Here is a 19,529-nt window from a genome sequence, read left to right as displayed (position 1 = left end):
ACTGAATGTCATGGTAAATAAAACCATATTTTTTATTTTTGGAAAATAAAAAATAATGACATCTGAATATAAAGATGGTAAATTTCCTCCCATCTGCATTTATCAGGGCTATATTAAAGTATTTTAAATGTAAAATCACTGAAATAATATGTTTAAGGAAATGTCTATACCTTTCTCTATTATTGTTTATAAAAATTTATAAGCCTATTCTACATGCATCTATAGATTTGTAATAGCCATACTAAATGATATAAGGAAGACAAATGCTCAGTACTCTATAAGTTCTCCTACAAAAAAAAACAAAGAAAACTTTGTTAGTTTATACAAATTCAGAGGAATAAGGTATAAGATACCGTAGACATACCTGTGTATAATGAGTACATACAGGACCAGAGCATCTGAATGGACAATACGGGTTACACTCATGTTCATACGGGTAGCTAAAGTCTCTGACTTCATCGTACCATGCTTGCACATGAAAGGTTGGGGGCCTGTATCTTTTTGAAAGAAAATAACCACAAAGATCAAGTAAGGCTGGAGAAAATATAAAACTAAACATTGCTGAAAGCACTGATAAAATGTGGCAGAGAGGCAGTTCTGTGGAATTTATTCATATTAAACACTTTTGCCCATTACGTTACTAATATATCAATTACTTGAAACAAAAACACGTCTAGGATACTGCTGATCATTCTGCTATAATATTTATTTTTTTCTTATTTGTCTTGGTGTGACTGCTTGTTTTCCTTTTAGGCACTAAGCCTCTGAAAACTTACAATGATGCATTAGTAAGTATTTCATTTCAAACTCTTCTGTTTTCAGAAACAAAAAGTTATATTTTAAGCTACCTTCCCCAGTGGGCTCCCAAATTCTGTCCAATTGACGGAAGCAAGCTTGCAGGTCCATGTTCCCACAAACAAGTTTCAGCCCAGGATTCTGCAGACCGTTCCAGTTCTACATCCCAGGTCTACGATTCAAAACAAAAACAAAATACAGACAGGAAAGTATAATGTATATAGAGAGTTTGGACATTTCTTTAGAGTATACAGTTAGTCAGTTACGTTTTCTTCTTTCTGACTTCTATGCAAAGACAGCATCTTAATCTGGGTTCTCGCCATCTCTCACCTAGATTTTTGCGCTAGCCTCCTAATGAATCTCCTTTCATCCATCCCACATCTCTCCAATCTGCTCTATAAGTGTTAAGAATTGCCTAAGTGGACACAAATACACTTAAGTGATTCCTCTGTCTAATCCCATTGAACAAATCCCAGTACACATAAAGTCCAAATCCTCGCTCGCAATATCCCCTGTCATAAAACCTGTTATTCCTTGCCTTTGTTAGCACTATTTCCTCTGCAGAACACATCCTTGTCCCAATTATTTGTCAGACAGATCTTTACTCTTATCATGGTCCAACTTTATGTAATACATTCTTGACATATTTTCATTTATCTTAAACGTAAGCCATTTCCTCCTTTGGACTCTGGAGCTTTGTTACGCTCTTTGCCATGTGGCACTAATAGTAAACAACCCGCCCGCCGACGCAGGAGACTTAAGAGACATGGGTTCAATCCCAGGGTCGGGAAGATGCCCTGGAGAAGGGAATGGCAACCCACTCCAGTATTCCTGCCTGGAGAAGCCCAGGGACAGTAGGACCAGGTGGGCTATAGTCCATGGGGTCGCAAAGAGCTGGACACAACTGAAGAGACTCAGCGCGGCACTGAGATGCTAGCATTCATCTGTATGTCTCTGTCACGGACTGTGAGTTGCTTGGGGACAGTTGTTTAACTCATGTTTGTAACTTCAGCTTATTATCTATGTCTGTCATATGGACAAACTGGTCAGTAAATGTTGGCTGAATAAATGAATGGTTAATGAATCTGAATTCCATAAAATAGAAATATATTTTTGTACACAAAAAATTCAACAAGAGTGACTAACTCACACTTTAAAAATACTTGATAAAGAAACATTTACAATTACAAAATCATTACCAAAATAATTTCATATGTCCCGAGTTTAATATTCAGTTTGTTAATTTGAAAATCAGGCAGCATAGTGAATGGGGTGGTAGAAACAAAGAATTTTCCAATACTGGGTTCATTACTGGTACAATTATAGGATTCTGGGCATGTTAGGAGGATAGAAAAATAGGCCTGGAACTAGAAAATGAGGACACAACCTAAGGTGAAAGCAGTGAAACTGGAGAAAAGCAGACAGACTGAAATAATGTTTAGGAATTTAAATTCCTAGAAGTTGATGGATGACTAAGGGCAGGCGGTGAGGGAAAGGAAAAAAAAAAAAGGTGAAGACTGATGAGATTACCAAACTGTGAAAAAGAAAAACAGAAAGAGAAATAGATTGTTGTAATAGAAGCGTATGTCTCTGCACTTCAATGCTTATTTCAAGGCTGATGGGTGAGGTGTCTGTGATACACACAGTATATATGTCAAGTGGAGAGTGGAGATAGACGATTGGGGTTCTGGGGAAAGAAATATACTCCAAAGACATGAAGTTATTCCTTCAGGAAGATGATACAGAATGAGAAAAAATGTAAAGAAAACTCTGGGGTTATCAAAATTGAAGAGGAGAAAAAAAAAGTTTAAGTAAAATGAACAAGGAAAAGTGGAGTCAAAAAGGCTAAGGGAAAACTGAAAGAGGATTAAATAACAAAAGGCACAGGACAAGAGATTCCAGGAGTAGAGAGTGGGCAATTAAGCTCAAATGTTACAGAGAAGTCGCAGAAGATGAGGTCAGCTCAGTACTAATTCATTATTAAGAGCAACTTAAGGGATTTCCCTGCTGGTTCAGTGTTTAAGAATTGTTGGAGGTTCATATAGGAACAAAGAATAAAAAATAATTTCGTTGGGAAATTAAAAAAAAAAAAAATCCACCTTGCAATGCAGAGGAGATGGGTCTGATCCTTGGCCAGAGAGCTGAGAATTCACATGAAAGCGTTAGTCACTCAGTCATGTCCCACTCTTTGCAACCCCATGAACTGTAGCCTGCCAGGCTCCTCTGTCCTTGGAATTCTCCTGGCAAGAATACTGGAGTAGTTTGCTATTACCTTTTCCAGGCAATCTTCCCACCCAGTGATTGAACCTGGGTCTTCTGCATTGCAGGCAGATTCTGTACCATCTGAGCCACCAGGGAAGTTCCTTTTAAAGGATGGAAGAAACCTAACCATGCTTATAGGTCAAAAGGACAAGATACTAGAAAACAAAACAAAAGGAAAAAAAAAAAGTATGTGTGAAGAAGGGAGGTTTCTTCATTCTACGTATAGTCTCCATATAATCTTGCAACAAACATTCTTGCTAATTCAACTGTGGATCTGAAATACATAAAATCATGCTTTCAAAGCCAGAAAAAGAAAAAGTATACAAAATTAGGAGAATACTGGAAAATCCCATGGACAGAGGAGCCAGGTGGGCTGCAGTCCTTGGGGTTGCGAAGAGTCGGACATAACTGGGCGACTTCACTTTCACTTTTCACTTTTATGCACTGGACAAGGAAATGGCAACCCACTCCAGTGTTCTTGCCTGGAGAATCCCAGGGATGGGGGAGCCTGGTGGGCTGCCGCCTATGGGGTCACACAGAGCCAGACACAACTGAAGTGACTTAGACTTAGACATCTTTATTATCTACCAAAAACACACACACAAAAAGAATATTTACATGCCACTAAAAAATTAACAGCATAAAAGTATCTGGATTTCATAAAAACTTGAATTTCACTTTGAATTAATATCTAATGTTCAAGATGACTGGTTTTGTGGTATAGACATCAAAAACGTATGCTATCAATAAGCATCGGGTAAACACTTTGCCAAAAGTGAACATACTATTAATTAAATTCATTACTTAAATTAGACCTAATTTTATAATTACATATTATGTAAGATGCAAAGGCATAATTCAAATTACTGTCATTATTTACCCAAACAAATTAGGTAAGAAACAAAGAATTTGGCTGAAGTCCCAAAAAATGAGCAAGATGCTGATTTCCTTTTGTATCCAGGTGGTCAGAGAGACAGTCAGTCTCAAAAGCAAGCTTACTTCTAGGAAGAGTTCCCTGGTTAGTAGGTTGTCCTTAAGAGACAAACAAATTTTTGCCTTCAATCTTGAAAATCAGGTTCTTGCATAATATCTTAGTCATACTCATGGCTCAGCGGTAAAGAATCCACCTGCCAATGCAGAGACTCGGTTCAACCCCTGGGTCAGGAAGACCCCCTAGAGGAGGAAATGGCAACCCACTCAGGTATTCTTGCCTGGAAAATCCCTTGGACAGAGAAGCCTGGTGGGCTACAGTCCACGTGGTGGCAAAAGAATTGGACACGACTTAGCACCTAAACAACACCACCACAGTGAAAATATATTTATCCATATGTTTCTAATCTAGCAACAAAGCAACCTCACAAAGAGCAGCCAGGTACCAGATGAAAAACACAAACATTCCTAGATGGAGAAGGAAAAAAAAATAAAAAGGCCTTGAAACCATTAGAATGGTTTTAAAACACTCTTCCCACGAAGGGTGGAGTTGAATTCCCTCCCCTCCCCTTTCGTTCAAGCTGAGTTAGATAGTGGCTTCCTTCTAACAAACAGAATAGCTTTGTGAGATTTCCCCAGCTAGGTTAGGAAATAAAGCCTCTATCTGATTCTTTCTCTTAAAAGACACACATCTTAAAAGACCTGAGTCAACAAATTAGGATTTCAGCTACCCAGAAGAGGTAGCTAAAAAAATAAGACGGAGAGACCACACAGAAACAGACAGAGAGATGCAAGAGAAGTCCCTACTGTTTGTGTTTTCCAAGCCCAGACACGGGACTTGTAAGTTTGCCTGTCCAGGTCACTACAGCCCCAAAAGAAGAACCACCCAGCTAAGGGAGTTCTTAAGGCCCTTATTCAAGGTCAATTTACTCTTGTGTTACACACAATTCTACAACCTTAGACGTCAGTTTTTCCTACAAAATTGATGGATTCTTTCGAGAGAAGATACACAACTATTTCCAAGTTCACAAATATGTTGTATATCCAAAGTTTGTTTACATATCTGTTGTGTAGAAACTGGAATAAAATCTACAACATATCATTCAAATGCTTCAGGCTATGTTTTCTTATTTGTAAAATATGTCAGTTGAGATAGAAGACAATTCAGGTTCCTTTAAGGACTAAAATTCAATTGTTGACTATATATTATGGACAAGTTGTTTTTACAGCATGACTTCTCTTCTATTTAATCCCTAACAATGGGGGTGGGGGACATCCCCGGTGGTCCAGTAGTAAGATACCACCATCCAATGCAGGGGGTGTGGGTTTGATCCCTGGTTGGGAAACTAAGACCCCACATGCTGCAGGATGTGGCCAAAATTAAAAATAAATCACACTCACTAAAAATAATAAAATAGGGAGTGGATCATATCAAATTAACTATGATAATGCTAAAACAGGGACAAACATTATTTTAATGCAAGAACTGAGGCAAAGAGCATGCAGCTAAAATTTGCTATTAATATTTAATAAATATTAGTGACAATTTTGAAAGTAATCAGTTGAAGAATCTAATCAAGCCTTGCTATTTAGGATAAGTTCAATAATAGGAATCAAGAACATTCTTTTAAAAAAAAAAAAAATCACTGAAAATATAGCTGTCCTGGAACAAATACTATCATATAACATGACAACAGCACAGAATATATATTTTTATGCTACAATATAATATTTCAGGTTTGAAGACAGGCAATAATTCATACCCATCCCATTTAAATGCAGGTTACTCTCTATACATTTCTATTTAAATTCAGGATTGTAAATTAAATCAAGATGGCCTAACCAGCTTCATTTTTTCTCTCTGAACTATTCACCCAGGACTAATTTAAAGCCAAGCCACACTTAAAATTACCATTTCTTTATAGAACGGGTACTTGAGGTGTGCAGAAATAAAAACCACTCTATTTTCCAGCTACATGAATAAACTGTTCCTTCTGAGAACATAGTAAAGTCTTCAATTTAAGTTTTATTACTAAAAGAAACATTTAGAATATTATTAACATACTTTGTCTCCGGGGTCATTTTTCAACCAGTTGAACATAATGGCTCTATCATTTCCTGTGTGTTATGTATATGAGAAACCTTAAACCTTGACAAAGGACTTTTAAAAGTAAACCCTGAAATTCATAGTAGTTTTAGCACTGAAAGGGCTTCCTTGGTGGCTCAGACAGTAAAGAATTTGCCTGCAATGTGGGAAACCTGAGTTCAATCCCTGGGTTGCAAAGATCCCCTGGAGAAGGAAATGACTACCCACTCCATGATTCTTGCCTGGAGAATTCCATGGACAGAGGAGCCTGGCAGGGCAGAGTCCAGTCCATGGGGCTGCAAAGAGTCTGATACAACTGAGCGACTTTCACTTTACTTCACTTTAGCACTAAAACAATGTGTTGTAAAATCTGAAAATTATGTACCTATCTAGACATATACAGAAAATTCCATTGACTGCTCTTCTTTGCGAAATGTGGTGAGCATACACAATTCATACTCCTACCAGAATACCTGTTATGCTATTATAATAACAGTCAATGATAGCTGCAAATCGTTGAGGAGTGGAGTTTTTAATAGAGTTAATATTGCTGGCTTACCAGAGGTTGCATCCCTATACATGAGGCAAAGACAATCATTAGTAACATCACTCTTTCTCTTTGATACTAAGAATAGCTCCTCTCTTAAAAAGGATTCAGTTCAGTTGCTCAGCTGGGTTGGACTCTTCGAGACTCCATGGACTGCAGCACGCCAGGCTTCCCTGTCCATCGACAACTCCCAGAGCTTGCTCAAACTCATGTTCATCGAGTCAGTAATGCCATCCAACTATCTCATCCTCTGTCGTCCCCTTCTCCTCCTGCCTTCAATCTTTCCCAGCATCAGGGTCTTTTCCAATGAGTCAATCTTTGCATCAAGTGGCCAAAGTACTGAAGTTTCAGCTTCAGCATCAGTCCTTCCAATGAATACTCGGTCTGATTTCCTTTAGGATTGACTGGTTTGATCTCCTTGCAGTCCAAGGGACTCTCAAGAGTCTTCTCCAACACTACAGTTCAAAAGCATCAAATCTTCGTCACTCAGCTTTCTTTATATAGTCCAACTCTCACATCGATATATGACTACTGGAAAAACCACAGCATTGACTAGATGGACCTTTGTCAGCAAAGTAATGTCTCTGCTTTTTAATATGCTATCTAGGTTGGTCACAGTTTTTCTTCCAAAAGATTTTCAAATATATTTTCTTTACTATTGTACATTTATAGTCACTAAGGTGTGTCCAACTTTTACAACCCCATGGGCTATAGACCACCAGGCTCGTCTGTCCATGTGATTCTCCAGGCAAGAATACTGGAGTGAGTAGCCATTTCCTTTTTTTAGCAGATCTTCCCAACTCAGGTATCAAACCAGCATCTCCATGATTGACATGCAGATTCTTTACCACTGAGCCACGTGGGAAGCCCATTTACGTAACCTTAAAATTCTTGTCCTGGAAATCACTGTTATTTTGCAGTGTCAAAATTATTGTTGCAGTACATTAAACCAGAGTTGAACGCAATGTTATTTAGTCACTAGGAATCTGCCTGAAGAGCATTTTCTTATAATTGAGGCTTCAAAATTGTTAGTACAAAAACTAAAGAGAATAGTAGAGTATTTTTCAAATAAAAGTTAAACATTAATTTGAACTTTTTAGTTAATTATTAGTACTAAAGATTGTATTAAACTGCATGGAGTAAAGTTTTGTGACATTGTTTGCTTGATTTCTGTACTTAGACTCCTCACACATAAATCCTCAAAGATGAGTGGTAGGCCAAGGAAACCAGAATTGAAAGAGACACATGTACCCCACTGTTCATTGCAGCACTGTTTATAATAGCTAGGACATGGAAGCAACCTAGATGTCCATCAGCAGACGAATGGATAAGAAAGCTGTGGTACACATACACAATGGAATATTACTCAGCTATTAAAAAAGAACACATTTGAATCAGTTGTAATGAGGTGGATGAAACTAGAGCCTATTATACAGAGTGAAGTGAGTCAGAAAGAAAAACACCAATACAGGATATTAACGCATATATATGGAATTTAGAAAGATGGTAATGATGACCCTATATGCAAGATAGCAAAAGAGATACAGATATAAAGAACAGACTTTTGGACTTTGTTGGAGAAGGTGAGGGTGGGATGATTTCAGAGAAGAGCATTGAAACATATATTACCCTATGTGAAACAGATCACCAGTCCAAGTCTGATGCATGAAACAGGGCACTCAAAGCAGGTATACCAGGATAACATGAGGGATGGGGTGGGGAGGGAGGAGAGAAGGGGGTTCAGGATGGGAGATACATGTACACCTGTGGCTGATTCACATCAATGTATGGCGAAAACTACCACAATACTGTAATTAGCCTCCAATTAAAATAAATAAATTAATTTTTTTTAAAAAGGATGAGTGGTAGGGATGGAGATGACATATGTCTCTTTATCCACAAAGATACTGATGACACTTCCTGGTCAAGGTATCATGATACTTAGTCTACCGAAGGAAATATTCTAAATGACACTGATTGGCCTGGGCAAAAAGTCTGTTCAGGTTTTTTCATAAGATGCTACAGAAAAAAATCTGAACAACCTTTTTGGCCAACTCAATAGTTTAGAATCACCAATGAAAAAAATATTATGAGTAAACAAATAAATTTTAATAGGAAATTGACCAGCATGGTCTGACACCGTTAAATGCACATAGAAATAATCTACTGACTGGAAAGTCTCACATAATTTAGTAACTGTTTAATGTCATTGTAAACAGGGAGAAATAAGACTGCAAGATTTTCTACCATTCCAGAAAACCCCATCTAAGTGGCTTAAGCTATGTTAAGTCTTTTCGAAGATATGCTGAGACATGAAAAGACATGTCTTTTTGAAGACATTCTTGCCTAGAAAATCCATGGGTTTTCAAGATAAATGCATGGTCCTTGACTATCTTACTGGACTTTTAAAATATGCACTGCTGTCTGGCAAAGTAACAACATCAAAGCACAATAGTGTTTTGAAAATGCAGTTACGCTGGACATCTAGACCTTGGCTGAAACCTCTGGTCTTATATTCCTACCAAAAACTATAAATTACAACGAAACTATAAAATTTGGAAATGAATTCCATGAACATCTGTCTTTTTTAGATGTATATATCTGCATATAGCTGGAGAAGGCAATGGCACCCCACTCTAGTACTCTTGCCTGGAAAATCCCATGGACGGGGAAGCCTGGTAGACTGCAGTCCATGGGGTCACGAAGAGTTGGACATGACTGAGCGACTTCATTTTCACTTTTCATGCATTGGGGAAGGAAATGGCAGCCCACTCCAGTGTTCTGATGACAATAGAGCTATTTCTTAACTAAGAAGCAAAAGTTGATTTGTGAATTTCAAGATTGCAAAGCCAAAGTGTTTGTTGCTCAGTCAGGTCTGACTCTTTGTGATCCCACAGAAGCTCACCAGGCTCCTCTCTCCCTGGGATTCTACAAGCAAGAATACTATAGTGGGTTTCCATGCCCTTCTCCAGGGGATCTGCCCAACCCAGGGATCAAACATGGGTCTCCTACATTGAAGGCAGATTCTCCACCATGTGAGCCTCCAGAGAAGCCTAATTATGATTCTAGAGAACTGTTTCTGAATCATCGCTATTGGATAAAGTTTTAATACTGTGCCAAACAGAGAAATAAAACTGAAAACCTTCAATAAAACTTCCCAGTAAAACTTCAGCGTAACTGAGTAAGACAAGAAGTTATTCTCAATAAACAGTTAACACCAGGTATCTCTTCAAGCTTAGTCCTGAAAACCCAATGATAAATCTTCAAAGTAAGGCACAGACTTTCACATGCAATTTTTCTACACAGCTAAAAGGATGATCAGGATTTTCTACCCAGCTCGTGAATGTACAAGCAGTTGAAGAAAATCAAAAACATATAGAACTATCTCTTTCTGCTGCTGCTGCTGCTGCTAAGTCGCTTCAGTTGTGTCCGACTCTGTGCGACCCCATAGATGGCGGCCCACTAGGCTCCTCTATCCCTGGGATTCTCCAGGCAAGAATACTGGAGTGGGTTGCCATTTCCTTCTCCAATGCATGAAAGTGAAAAGTGAAAGTGAAGTTGTTAAGTCGTGCCCGACTCTTAGCGACCCCATGGACTGCAGCCTACCAGGCTCCTCCGTCCATGGGATTTTCCAGTCAAGAGTACTGGAGTGGGTTGCCATTGCCTTCTCCAATCTCTTTCTAAACACCACCTTTAAAAGATAATTCTTATTTTGCCAGCCCTTCTGGAAAAACAGATTTATAAATATCCATCATATGTCAAAACAGAAATCCCTCTCAAACCACTGTTGTGTTTTCTATTTACATCAGAAAGTGCAATCCCCAAATCTGATGGAATAAGCCGTCAAGGTGATCTGCTCAACAGCAATTAACTGGAGCTCTAGGAAAGAACTTGTTTCTCAATGGAAGTAACATAGTTGACAGTTCACAATGCTTCAGCTTCAAATTCCAAAAATAATGCCTCATTGTAAAATCTTAGCCACCTTACACCCTGATGGTGGTATTATCAGAACTATAATGAAGAGCCAGACATCAAGGAGATCAATCAATCACTCAATCTATGCTAAAAGAGCCTATGAGGTTTTTGTGACAAAGTCATCTGGTACAAAAAGCACTGGAAAATAGTACATTCCTTACAACTCGGAAATTATCTCAGGTGTTTTAACTCCTGTGCTTCACCTGCTTTGAAAAGACTTTGTAGTCACAGGGAAAATGCACGAGGCTCAGATTTCAAAGGGAACACCTGTGTTTCTGGACAGAGAGGCTTTGCCAGGTACTGAGAAAATAGCAGGATCACCCCAGGGCAAGGCACATATGAGGGTCTCCTGGAAATGACAGAGATGTGAGGCAGATGTGGCAGTGTTTTACCTAAAATCGACTTCAAAACAAAGCCTTGGAAGTCTTAGCAAAGGAGCGACTTAATGATTGAGGAAACTGCCTCTTCAGTTTACTAAAATTAAAATAACTTTTGGAATGAAAATTTCATGTGTGGGTGAACTCACAAGATCATTTTAGTTACACCCACTGTTTTGACATTATACAGACAGACTGAACGCATGATGTAAGGCAAATTGTCCTCGTGACACTGCAGAGCCGTGAAATCAACAAAATCCTTACTTTTCTCCAGAATGTCTGCTCATTCGCATTTCATCTCCTTGCCTGCTGCTGCTGCTAAGTCGCTTCAGTTGTGTCCGACTGTGTGACCCCATAGACGGCAGCCCATCAGACTCCCCCGTCCCTGGGATTCTCCAGGTTGCCTAGGCCCTCCCAAATCTGGCTATAACTTACTTACCTACCTCACTTACCACCCACCCCTCCTCAACCTGAGCTGACACTACTGCTGACTCTACTGGAACATTAAAATGCCTGTACATCTTCAGGAGATCTTGTTAAAATTCAGATTCTGACTCAGTAGGTCAGGAGAGAAATCCAAGTTATGACATTTCTAACAGAAGCATACAGTGAATAACCATACTTCAAGAAGCAAGGTTCTAGTACCTGTCCATTCGTATTTCTCGGCCACTGAAGCCATCAGAAATTTTCCCCTATGAGACTGTTCTTTCATTCCTCCCCTCCTTGGTTACTTAAACTTTATCCTTTCTCCAAAGTCCTGTTAGCAGTCTCTCTCCTCTCAGAAGTCATTTCAACCACAATACGTATTCTATTTATCTCATCCTTCTCTGAATTGTCTTATTAAAGACAACAATCACTATGTGTTCTCCGACATCTGTTTCTACTTTGGATTTTAATTCTCAAAGAAGAATTTTAAATAAAAAACTGTCTCATACCTTTTCTGTGTTTTCCATGTCGCCTAATATAAAACTTGACATACAATATATTACCAATACGTACTCATTGATTTTCTCTAGCCTCAGCTGGCCTGGCCTGGGCAATAACTTGGATCACAAATACGGAACCTAATACCCTGCATCAAACATACTAGTGTGCTATAAAATCAGGTGAAAGGGTATTCGTGATGCTGCTGTTGTTTATTAGCTAAGTCGTGTCTTAGCTATTTTAGCTAAGTCTTTTTGCAATCCTCTGTACTGTAGCCCTCTAGGCTCCTCTGTAATGGGATTTCCCAGGCAAGAATTAGAGTGGACTGCCATTTCTTTCTCCAGGGGATCTTCCCATCCAGTGAGCAAACTTGTCTCTTTTACGTTGGCAGGTGGATTCTTTATCACTGAGCCACCAGGGAAGCCCAACTGATGACATACCTAGGCTAGGCTAAAGATAAATTTTTGAATAGTTGAACATGGATTATTTTTGTAAAGGCCACATCTATTTACTGACTTTGTGATAAATTCAAGGCTATAATGCTTTCATTGTTTTTGTTGCCATTTAGGAAAGAAGTTGTTAATCTTTCAGTTCAGTTCAGTTCAGTTCAGTCGCTCAGTCGTGTCCAACTCTTTGCGACCCCATGAATTACAGCACGCCAGGCCTCCCTGTCCATCACCAACTCCCGGAGTTCACTCAGATTCACGTCTATCGAGTCAGTGATGCCATCCAGCCATCTCATCCTCTATTGTCCCCTTCTCCTCCTGCCCCCAATCCCTCCCAGCATCAAAGTCTTTTCCAATGAGTCAACTCTTCCCATGAGGTGGCCAAAGTACTGGAGTTTCAGCTTGAGCATCATTCCATCCAAAGAAATCCCAGGGCTGATCTCCTTCAGAATGGACAGGTTGGATCTCCTTGCTGTCCAAGGGACTCTCAAGAGTCTTCTCCAACACCACAGTTCAGAAGCATCAATTCTTCGGCGCTCAGTTTTCTTCACAGTCCAAATCTCACATCCATACGTGACTACTGTAAAAACCATAGCCTTGACTAGACGGACCTTAGTCGGCAAAGTAATGTCTCTGCTTTTGAATATGCTCTTTAAGTTGGCCATGGCTTTTCTTCCAAGGAGTAAGCATCTTTTAATTTCATGGCTGCAGTCACCATCTGCAGTGATTCTGGAGCCCAAAACAATAAAGTCTGACACTCTTTCCACTGTTTCCCCATCTACTTCCCATGAAGTGACAGGACCAGATGCCATGATCTTCATTTTCTGAATGCTGAGCTTTAAGTCAACTTTTTCACTCTCCTCTTTCACTTAATCTTTAAGACTATATTTAAGAGACCTCAGTATTTAAGGAAACCCTTTAGTAATTGAGAAAGTACAATACCATCTATCAGTTTTCTAAGTCTTGATCTGTTAATATTCCAAAATCACTGCAGATGATGACTGTAGCCATGAAATTAAAAGACGCTTGCTCCTTGGAAGAAAAGTTATGACCAACCTAGAAAGCATTTTAAAACTAACAGCATTTCCTGGTTGAAACAGAATTAATCAAATCCTTTTTCATTCCACCCATTTTAGAATCACTGCTGAAAATCTTGTCATCTTTTTACTTTTTTATTCATTCCATTTGTTCCCCTTCCAATTAACATAAATGGAGCTCAGAGTACGTGTCAGCCTCTCAGCTGAGGAAATGCAGAAACTACTAAAGCACAGTTCCTTCCCACAAAGGAAGGTAAGGCAAGAGAAAGAGAAGGATGTAAATAACAGAGGCAGGGACAGGTATGAAATGCTGTAGAAGCCAAGGAACTGGGGTTAGAGTGTACCTAACTTTGGACAGGTGGGTTTAGACAAAAAAAAAGCAGATTAGTCTTTAGGTGAGACCTGAAGGAAGAGGAGAAATTCACTGGAGAAAAAACAAGATGCACATAAGTCATTCCAGCATCTGCAAAAGCAACGGCTTGGCAAGATGCCTACAGCCTAAAAAGCTCAAGGTATATGGAATAACGATGGAGATGATTTTATAAAAGAGCACTGCTTTTCATTTGTTTAGATGTATTCACTGCATTCACCGAACTCAAGTAACAAAACTCTTCTCTCAGCCTTTTCTTTCTAGACAGGAGTTCTGAGGTTCTTACTTCATCTTCATTCAAAAGCCTCCCCTCCCCCACCTCTTTCTTTTTTGGCTTTAGTTTCCTGTCTCTGCACAACACCTGATCTCACTATAGGTTTTTTTGAGCCCCTCAGTCAATCATTCAATATTTCAGATTTGGATTTGCCACGTCTTGAACAAACACAAGAAACAGTGTCGTATTTTATTCCTAGCACCTTTATTGGATTGTCTCCTGTTTAGATAAAGTTACCTGAACTGTTTGAGTTGCAACAGCAACACAAAGGGGAGAGTTATAAAAAGTATGCTCATTCTTGGGTCTTATCTAATAGCTCATTATCTGTTCTAGCTGACCTTTTCTATACCCCCATCTCTACCCCCACCCCTCACCTCTGTTCTTGCTCACTTCTGAATTCTACTTTCTTCCTTCTCATTCATGTGGCTTTCTGAGGTTATCCTGTCATTGACTGCACCTCTGTTTTCACTATCCCACAGAACTGTGCCATTAACTAATTTTGAGATTCCATTTTCCACCACTCCTCCAAGTAGATAGATTTAAACAGTGGGTCTTGGGAAATCTTATTGTTTAAGCTTCTCTGTCTTTTTGGTTTCTAAGCACTTCATGAAAGGGAGTGATTTCTATCTTCCTGCACTAATAATTAAGAGTTGCTTCCTTAATTTGGGAGAATGGCATTCTAACATGTATACTATCACGTAAGAATTGAATCGCCAGTCTATGTCTGACGCAGGATACAGCATGCTTGGGGCTGGTGCATGGGGATGACCCACAGAGATGTTATGGGGAGGGAGGTGGGAAGGGGGTTCATGTTTGGGAATGCATGTAAGAATTAAAGATTTTAAAATTAAAAAAATAAAAAACTAAAAAAAAAAATCACTATATATCTGCAAAAAAAAAAAAAAAAAAAGAGTTGCTCCCTTAGAAAAAAGAGAAAGTGAATGTGAGAGTTGAGGTGAAAAAGGATCTGGATCCTAGCGTCAATTTTTAATGTCTCTTTTTAGACTCCACTTCCTCTGGACAGCCTCAAGCTTTCTACTCAGAGTTCCATTCCCAGTGGCTGTGGGACCGCCACAGCGGCAGCCACATCACCTGGGAGCTTGGCAGGAATGCAGAACATTGGGGGCCACCCAGACCTCCTGAGTCATAATCTGCATGTTAACAAGATTCCCAGGGAATTCATATGCACAGTAAAGCTTGAGTGACCCTGGACTAAAGCACCTGATTTCTATTCCCCAAATCATACCTAGCTGCTTTTTCATGAAAAACATTTTTGCTACCCTTAATTTTCTGGTGATTGAAAATTTTCTTTGATTAAACACTTAAAACATAAAACCTGTCTAGCCTGTTAGATAATATCCATGTTCATATTTTGCCTTTGTGGTTGATGAGCTTCTAATAAAGAAAATCTGTTGCCTTTTTCATAATAAGCTATCAAGAAAAAGTTGACTTAGTTAACTTAATTGTATTTTATTGAGTCTGTTAATTAAAAGAAAAAGAGAAAAGAAAAAGTAAGATTCATTGGCTTATAGTTCTAGGTTCTTATATTAAACTCACCAGTTTAATAACCCACTAATCCAAGTCACATATCTGGATCATTCCCATAATTTATTTTTTGGAGTTCCCATACAATTAGTTGTATTTAACCTCCAGTCTGCAATTTGAACCTCAAACACATTATGTGGTCTGTATCTGTACTTGATTTGTATTACAGAATATCTGAACATTTTTAAAATCAACCCCCTTCTCCCACCTTGGCTAACATGACTTTAATCTCATTCACGTCTCTAGGAGCTGCCTAGTCAAATGTCCTCAGAGGTCAAGCAGGTGACACCACGTGCAACAGCTGGAAAGAGTGGTGTGACCGATGGCAAACCAGAGAAATTATTACCTTAAATCTTCCTGCTTTTTGGAAATACTTGACTACTACATATGATAGGGGAGAAAGCAATGGCACCCCACTCCACATATGATAGGAATACATACTGTAGTAAACTTCCCTATCAGATTTTGTAACTTAAAGCATAGTGAAATAAATGAATACAAAGTACCTCAAAACATCTCATGCATTTGACTCCACAGAGATCTTTATGTAATAACCCCCAAAATACCTTTTCATAATATCCCATCCTCACACCACACTCCATTCCTGCGCTCTCAATCTCAGCTGGCAATCTTGCTCCATACTTCACTGGGAAAAACAGAATTATTCATACGAAAATTCTCTTTTTCCACTAAATACACCAAATGTACCTACAGCCTCAGCCCTTCCTGTCAGAAGGAAAAAACTGACTCTGCATTTATATTTTCTCCCTCTCATGTCAAGCGCTTTTACAATTTGTGTATTTCCACCAACTTCCAAGCACACTCTTTAAAAAACAAAACCAAAAACATTGCCATATACCCATGTAGTGCTAATTCCATTCCTCAAATCGTTCTTAGCTTTCTTTGCTTATTTCTCCTTTCTGCTCAACCTCTACATATTGCTGGGCCATGGCTCAATTTAAAGCATTCAACCTTCATCCATAAAAATCTTCTTGGATGGTTTTATCCAGTCAGTTAAGATGGTTCTTAACAGCATCCATACATCATTTCCACACTTTTATTTCAAGTCCCACTTCTCCACTGACCATTAAACTCAGCTGAGGATAACAAGGCAATGCAAAATAAGCTTTGCCTAAAGGAAACCCCTGATTTCATCCTTACCTTCTCTTGTTTCTCTTCCTATCTCAGTAAATGCTTGTTATCCATCAATATGCTTAAGTAAGCATATTGGGCTTCCCTGATAGCTAAGTTGGTAAAGAATCCACCTGTAATGCAGGAGACCCTGGTTCAATTTCGGGTTGAGAAGATCCATGGAGAAGGGATAGGCTGCCCACTCCAGCATTCTTGGGCTTCCCTTGTGGCTCAGCTGGTAAAGAATCTGCCTGCAATGCAGGAGACCTGGGTTCCATCCCTGGGTTGGCAAGATCCCCGGGAGAAGGGAAAGGGTACCCACTCCAGAATTTTGGCCTAGAGAATTCCATGGACTAATGTAGTCCAGGGGGTCACACAGAGTGGGACACGACTGAGGAACTTTCACTTTCACTTTTATGCTTAAGTAAAAATCTTAAAAAAGTCCTCCTTATCTTTCACCCTTCATATTAAATTTATCAAAAACCCATCAGCAATGCTATTTAAACAGACTTGAAACCACCCACCTCTCTCCATGTTTACCACTGTCACCCTGGCCCCAGCCATCATCATCTCTCATTAGAATATACCAGTGGCTTCCTACCTATCTCTTTGTGCTTTAACTATGAATCCTCCTGCAACCCATTCCCCAAGGCACAGAGTAATTATATAAAACTGGAAATAAGACCAAAGGTCAGTCCTAGCCTTCTCTGTGGTCCCTGAAGACTCCCACCTCATTTCGGACTTAAAGACCTTTTACCTGATATTCCTGTTGCCTAGATCTCTATAGCTTTGTTTAGTTGACTCAGTATTCTAATTTAGCTCTCAGCTCAAAAGTCATTAATTTAGAGAGGTCTTCCCCAACTACTCAGTATGTTAGCCCCCCCTCTATCATGCATGCATGCTAAGTCACTTCAGTCGTGTCCAATTCTGTGCGACCCTACGGACTGTAGCCTGCCAGACTCCTCTATCCGTGTGATTCTCCAAGCAAGAATACTAGAGTGTGTTGCCATGTCCTCCTCCAGGGGAGCTTCCTGACCCAGGGATCAAACCTATGTCTTCTATGTCTCCTGCACTGGCAGGTGGGTTCTTTACTACTAGCGCCACCTCGGAAGCCCCCACATCTGCCATGCTCCATCATCTCACTTTGCTTATTTTCATTAACTTGTTGAACTTTTTCAAAAACAGTGCCTGGTACAAAAATGCTCAATCAGTATTTGTTGAATTAAATTCTTTGTAAATCACAAACTTATCAATTAGAATAAAATATTGTTTTACTCAATTACAAATGCCTTTCTGTACCTTCTTGAAATTATGACAGCAACAGATACTTAGGAAAATAAAGAAAGGGTTACTTAAACATACTTACTGTTACACCTTCACCAGACAACTCATTACCACTTGAATTTTCACATTTTCTTCCAATGAACTATATACTCTATGTAACATATGCATATATTGTGTTCATGGGGTTCTCAAAAAGAGTCAGACACAACTTAAAGTGACTTAACAACAATTTATATATTATACATGACAACACAGAAAAGCATAAAATGCTGGTTTTATAAACTTAAATTCAATTAGTAAAAATCATTAAAAAGATGAGAATTTAAGTTTTAAATCCTGTATAATTACTTGGTTGCATAAATTCCCAAGATAAGTATGTGAGAGAACACAGGTGAACAATAGCAAAGAATGTTCTTGAACTGTCATTCTTAATTGTTATATAAATGATTATAAATGACCATGTTGCTTTTAATGGAGGCACTCGGTAAAGGTAACTAAGAAACAATTAAGCAAAGAAACTGCATTTCCCTACCAACTATAATTATAAATTTGGGATATGTTCCCAAACTGACTTACATCTTCTAAAACTAAGCTGAAAACTTTGGATTGAAAAAGAGTTAAGGCTGCAGATATCACCTGGCCCAGAGGAGATAGTTCATGTTTTACGAATGAGTGGGTGAACAAGCTTGATCGTGTCTCCCATCCATTCTTCCCTGAACCATCCTTGGACTACTAGGATGATACCCAAACTGTTTTATGAGACCTCCGGTATAGCCTTCATATCTCAGAATTCAAGGGTCCTCATCTTACTTGATCTTTATAAGCAACATTTAACAGAGTTGATCATCCCTTCTGCCTTTCTTCATTTGACTTCAGGACATCTTACTTCACTGTTTTTTCCCTAATTCTCAACTCCATTTGATGTTCCTCCTCTCCTTCCCTAACTCTACACTGTTAAGTATGTCATGGGATCACTTTGTGACTATCTCTTCCTTCTACGGTGGCTCAGACAGTAGAGAATCCGCCTGCAGGGTGGGAGACCTGGGTTCGATCCCTGGGTTGGTAAGATGCCCTGGAGTAGGGCATGGCAACACACTCCAGTATTCTTGCCTAGAGAATCCCCATGCACAGAGGTACCTGGCAAGTTGCAATTCATGGGGTTGCAAAGAGTCACACAACTGAGCAACCAAGCACAGCTTCCTTCTATACTCGTTCCCCTGATGACTTCTCTCCTGTGGCTTTATCATTACCTAAATTCTGATGAATCCTAACTTTACGGTCAGATTAGACCACATACATCGAGTTGCACACATGAAAAGTTCACATGGATATTTAAGGGAAATCTCAAGTTTAATTTATCCAAAATTGAGTTCTAGCTTTTTCTACCAAAAGCTGCTCAAGCCACATTCTTCCATATTAAAAAATGGTAACTTCAATACTTCCCAGTTCCTCAGGCAAAATCTTTTCAGCTGTACTGAGCATCCAAAATATGTCTATGTTACCTCCAAGATGGAATCAAATCCCAGTGAGATACCCCACGATGGTG

The 19,529-nt window shown here is 39.2% G+C and overlaps 1 protein-coding gene across 2 annotated transcripts in view; it reads right to left on the bottom strand.

The window, feature by feature from the left end:
• Window positions 1–19,529, bottom strand: part of CRISPLD1 (cysteine rich secretory protein LCCL domain containing 1) — a 51,444-nt gene that overhangs the window by 20,049 nt on the left and 11,866 nt on the right. The window contains exons 3-4 of one of the 2 annotated variants that reach the window (XM_004011749.5): window positions 849–967; window positions 365–497 (exon numbers count right to left, since the gene is read on the bottom strand). In XM_004011749.5, coding sequence (XP_004011798.1) covers window positions 365–497; window positions 849–967 — 252 coding nt within the window. Of the gene's footprint in view, window positions 1–364; window positions 498–848; window positions 968–19,529 lie in introns of those variants that run through there. The other variant, XM_012183888.2, reaches the window with a different exon arrangement.

Source organism: Ovis aries, chromosome 9, assembly GCF_016772045.2.
Source record: "Ovis aries strain OAR_USU_Benz2616 breed Rambouillet chromosome 9, ARS-UI_Ramb_v3.0, whole genome shotgun sequence".
Taxonomy (NCBI): Eukaryota; Metazoa; Chordata; class Mammalia; order Artiodactyla; family Bovidae; genus Ovis; species Ovis aries.
Note: the sequence above shows the minus strand (reverse complement) of the source record. Positions and strands in the feature narration are given on the sequence as shown.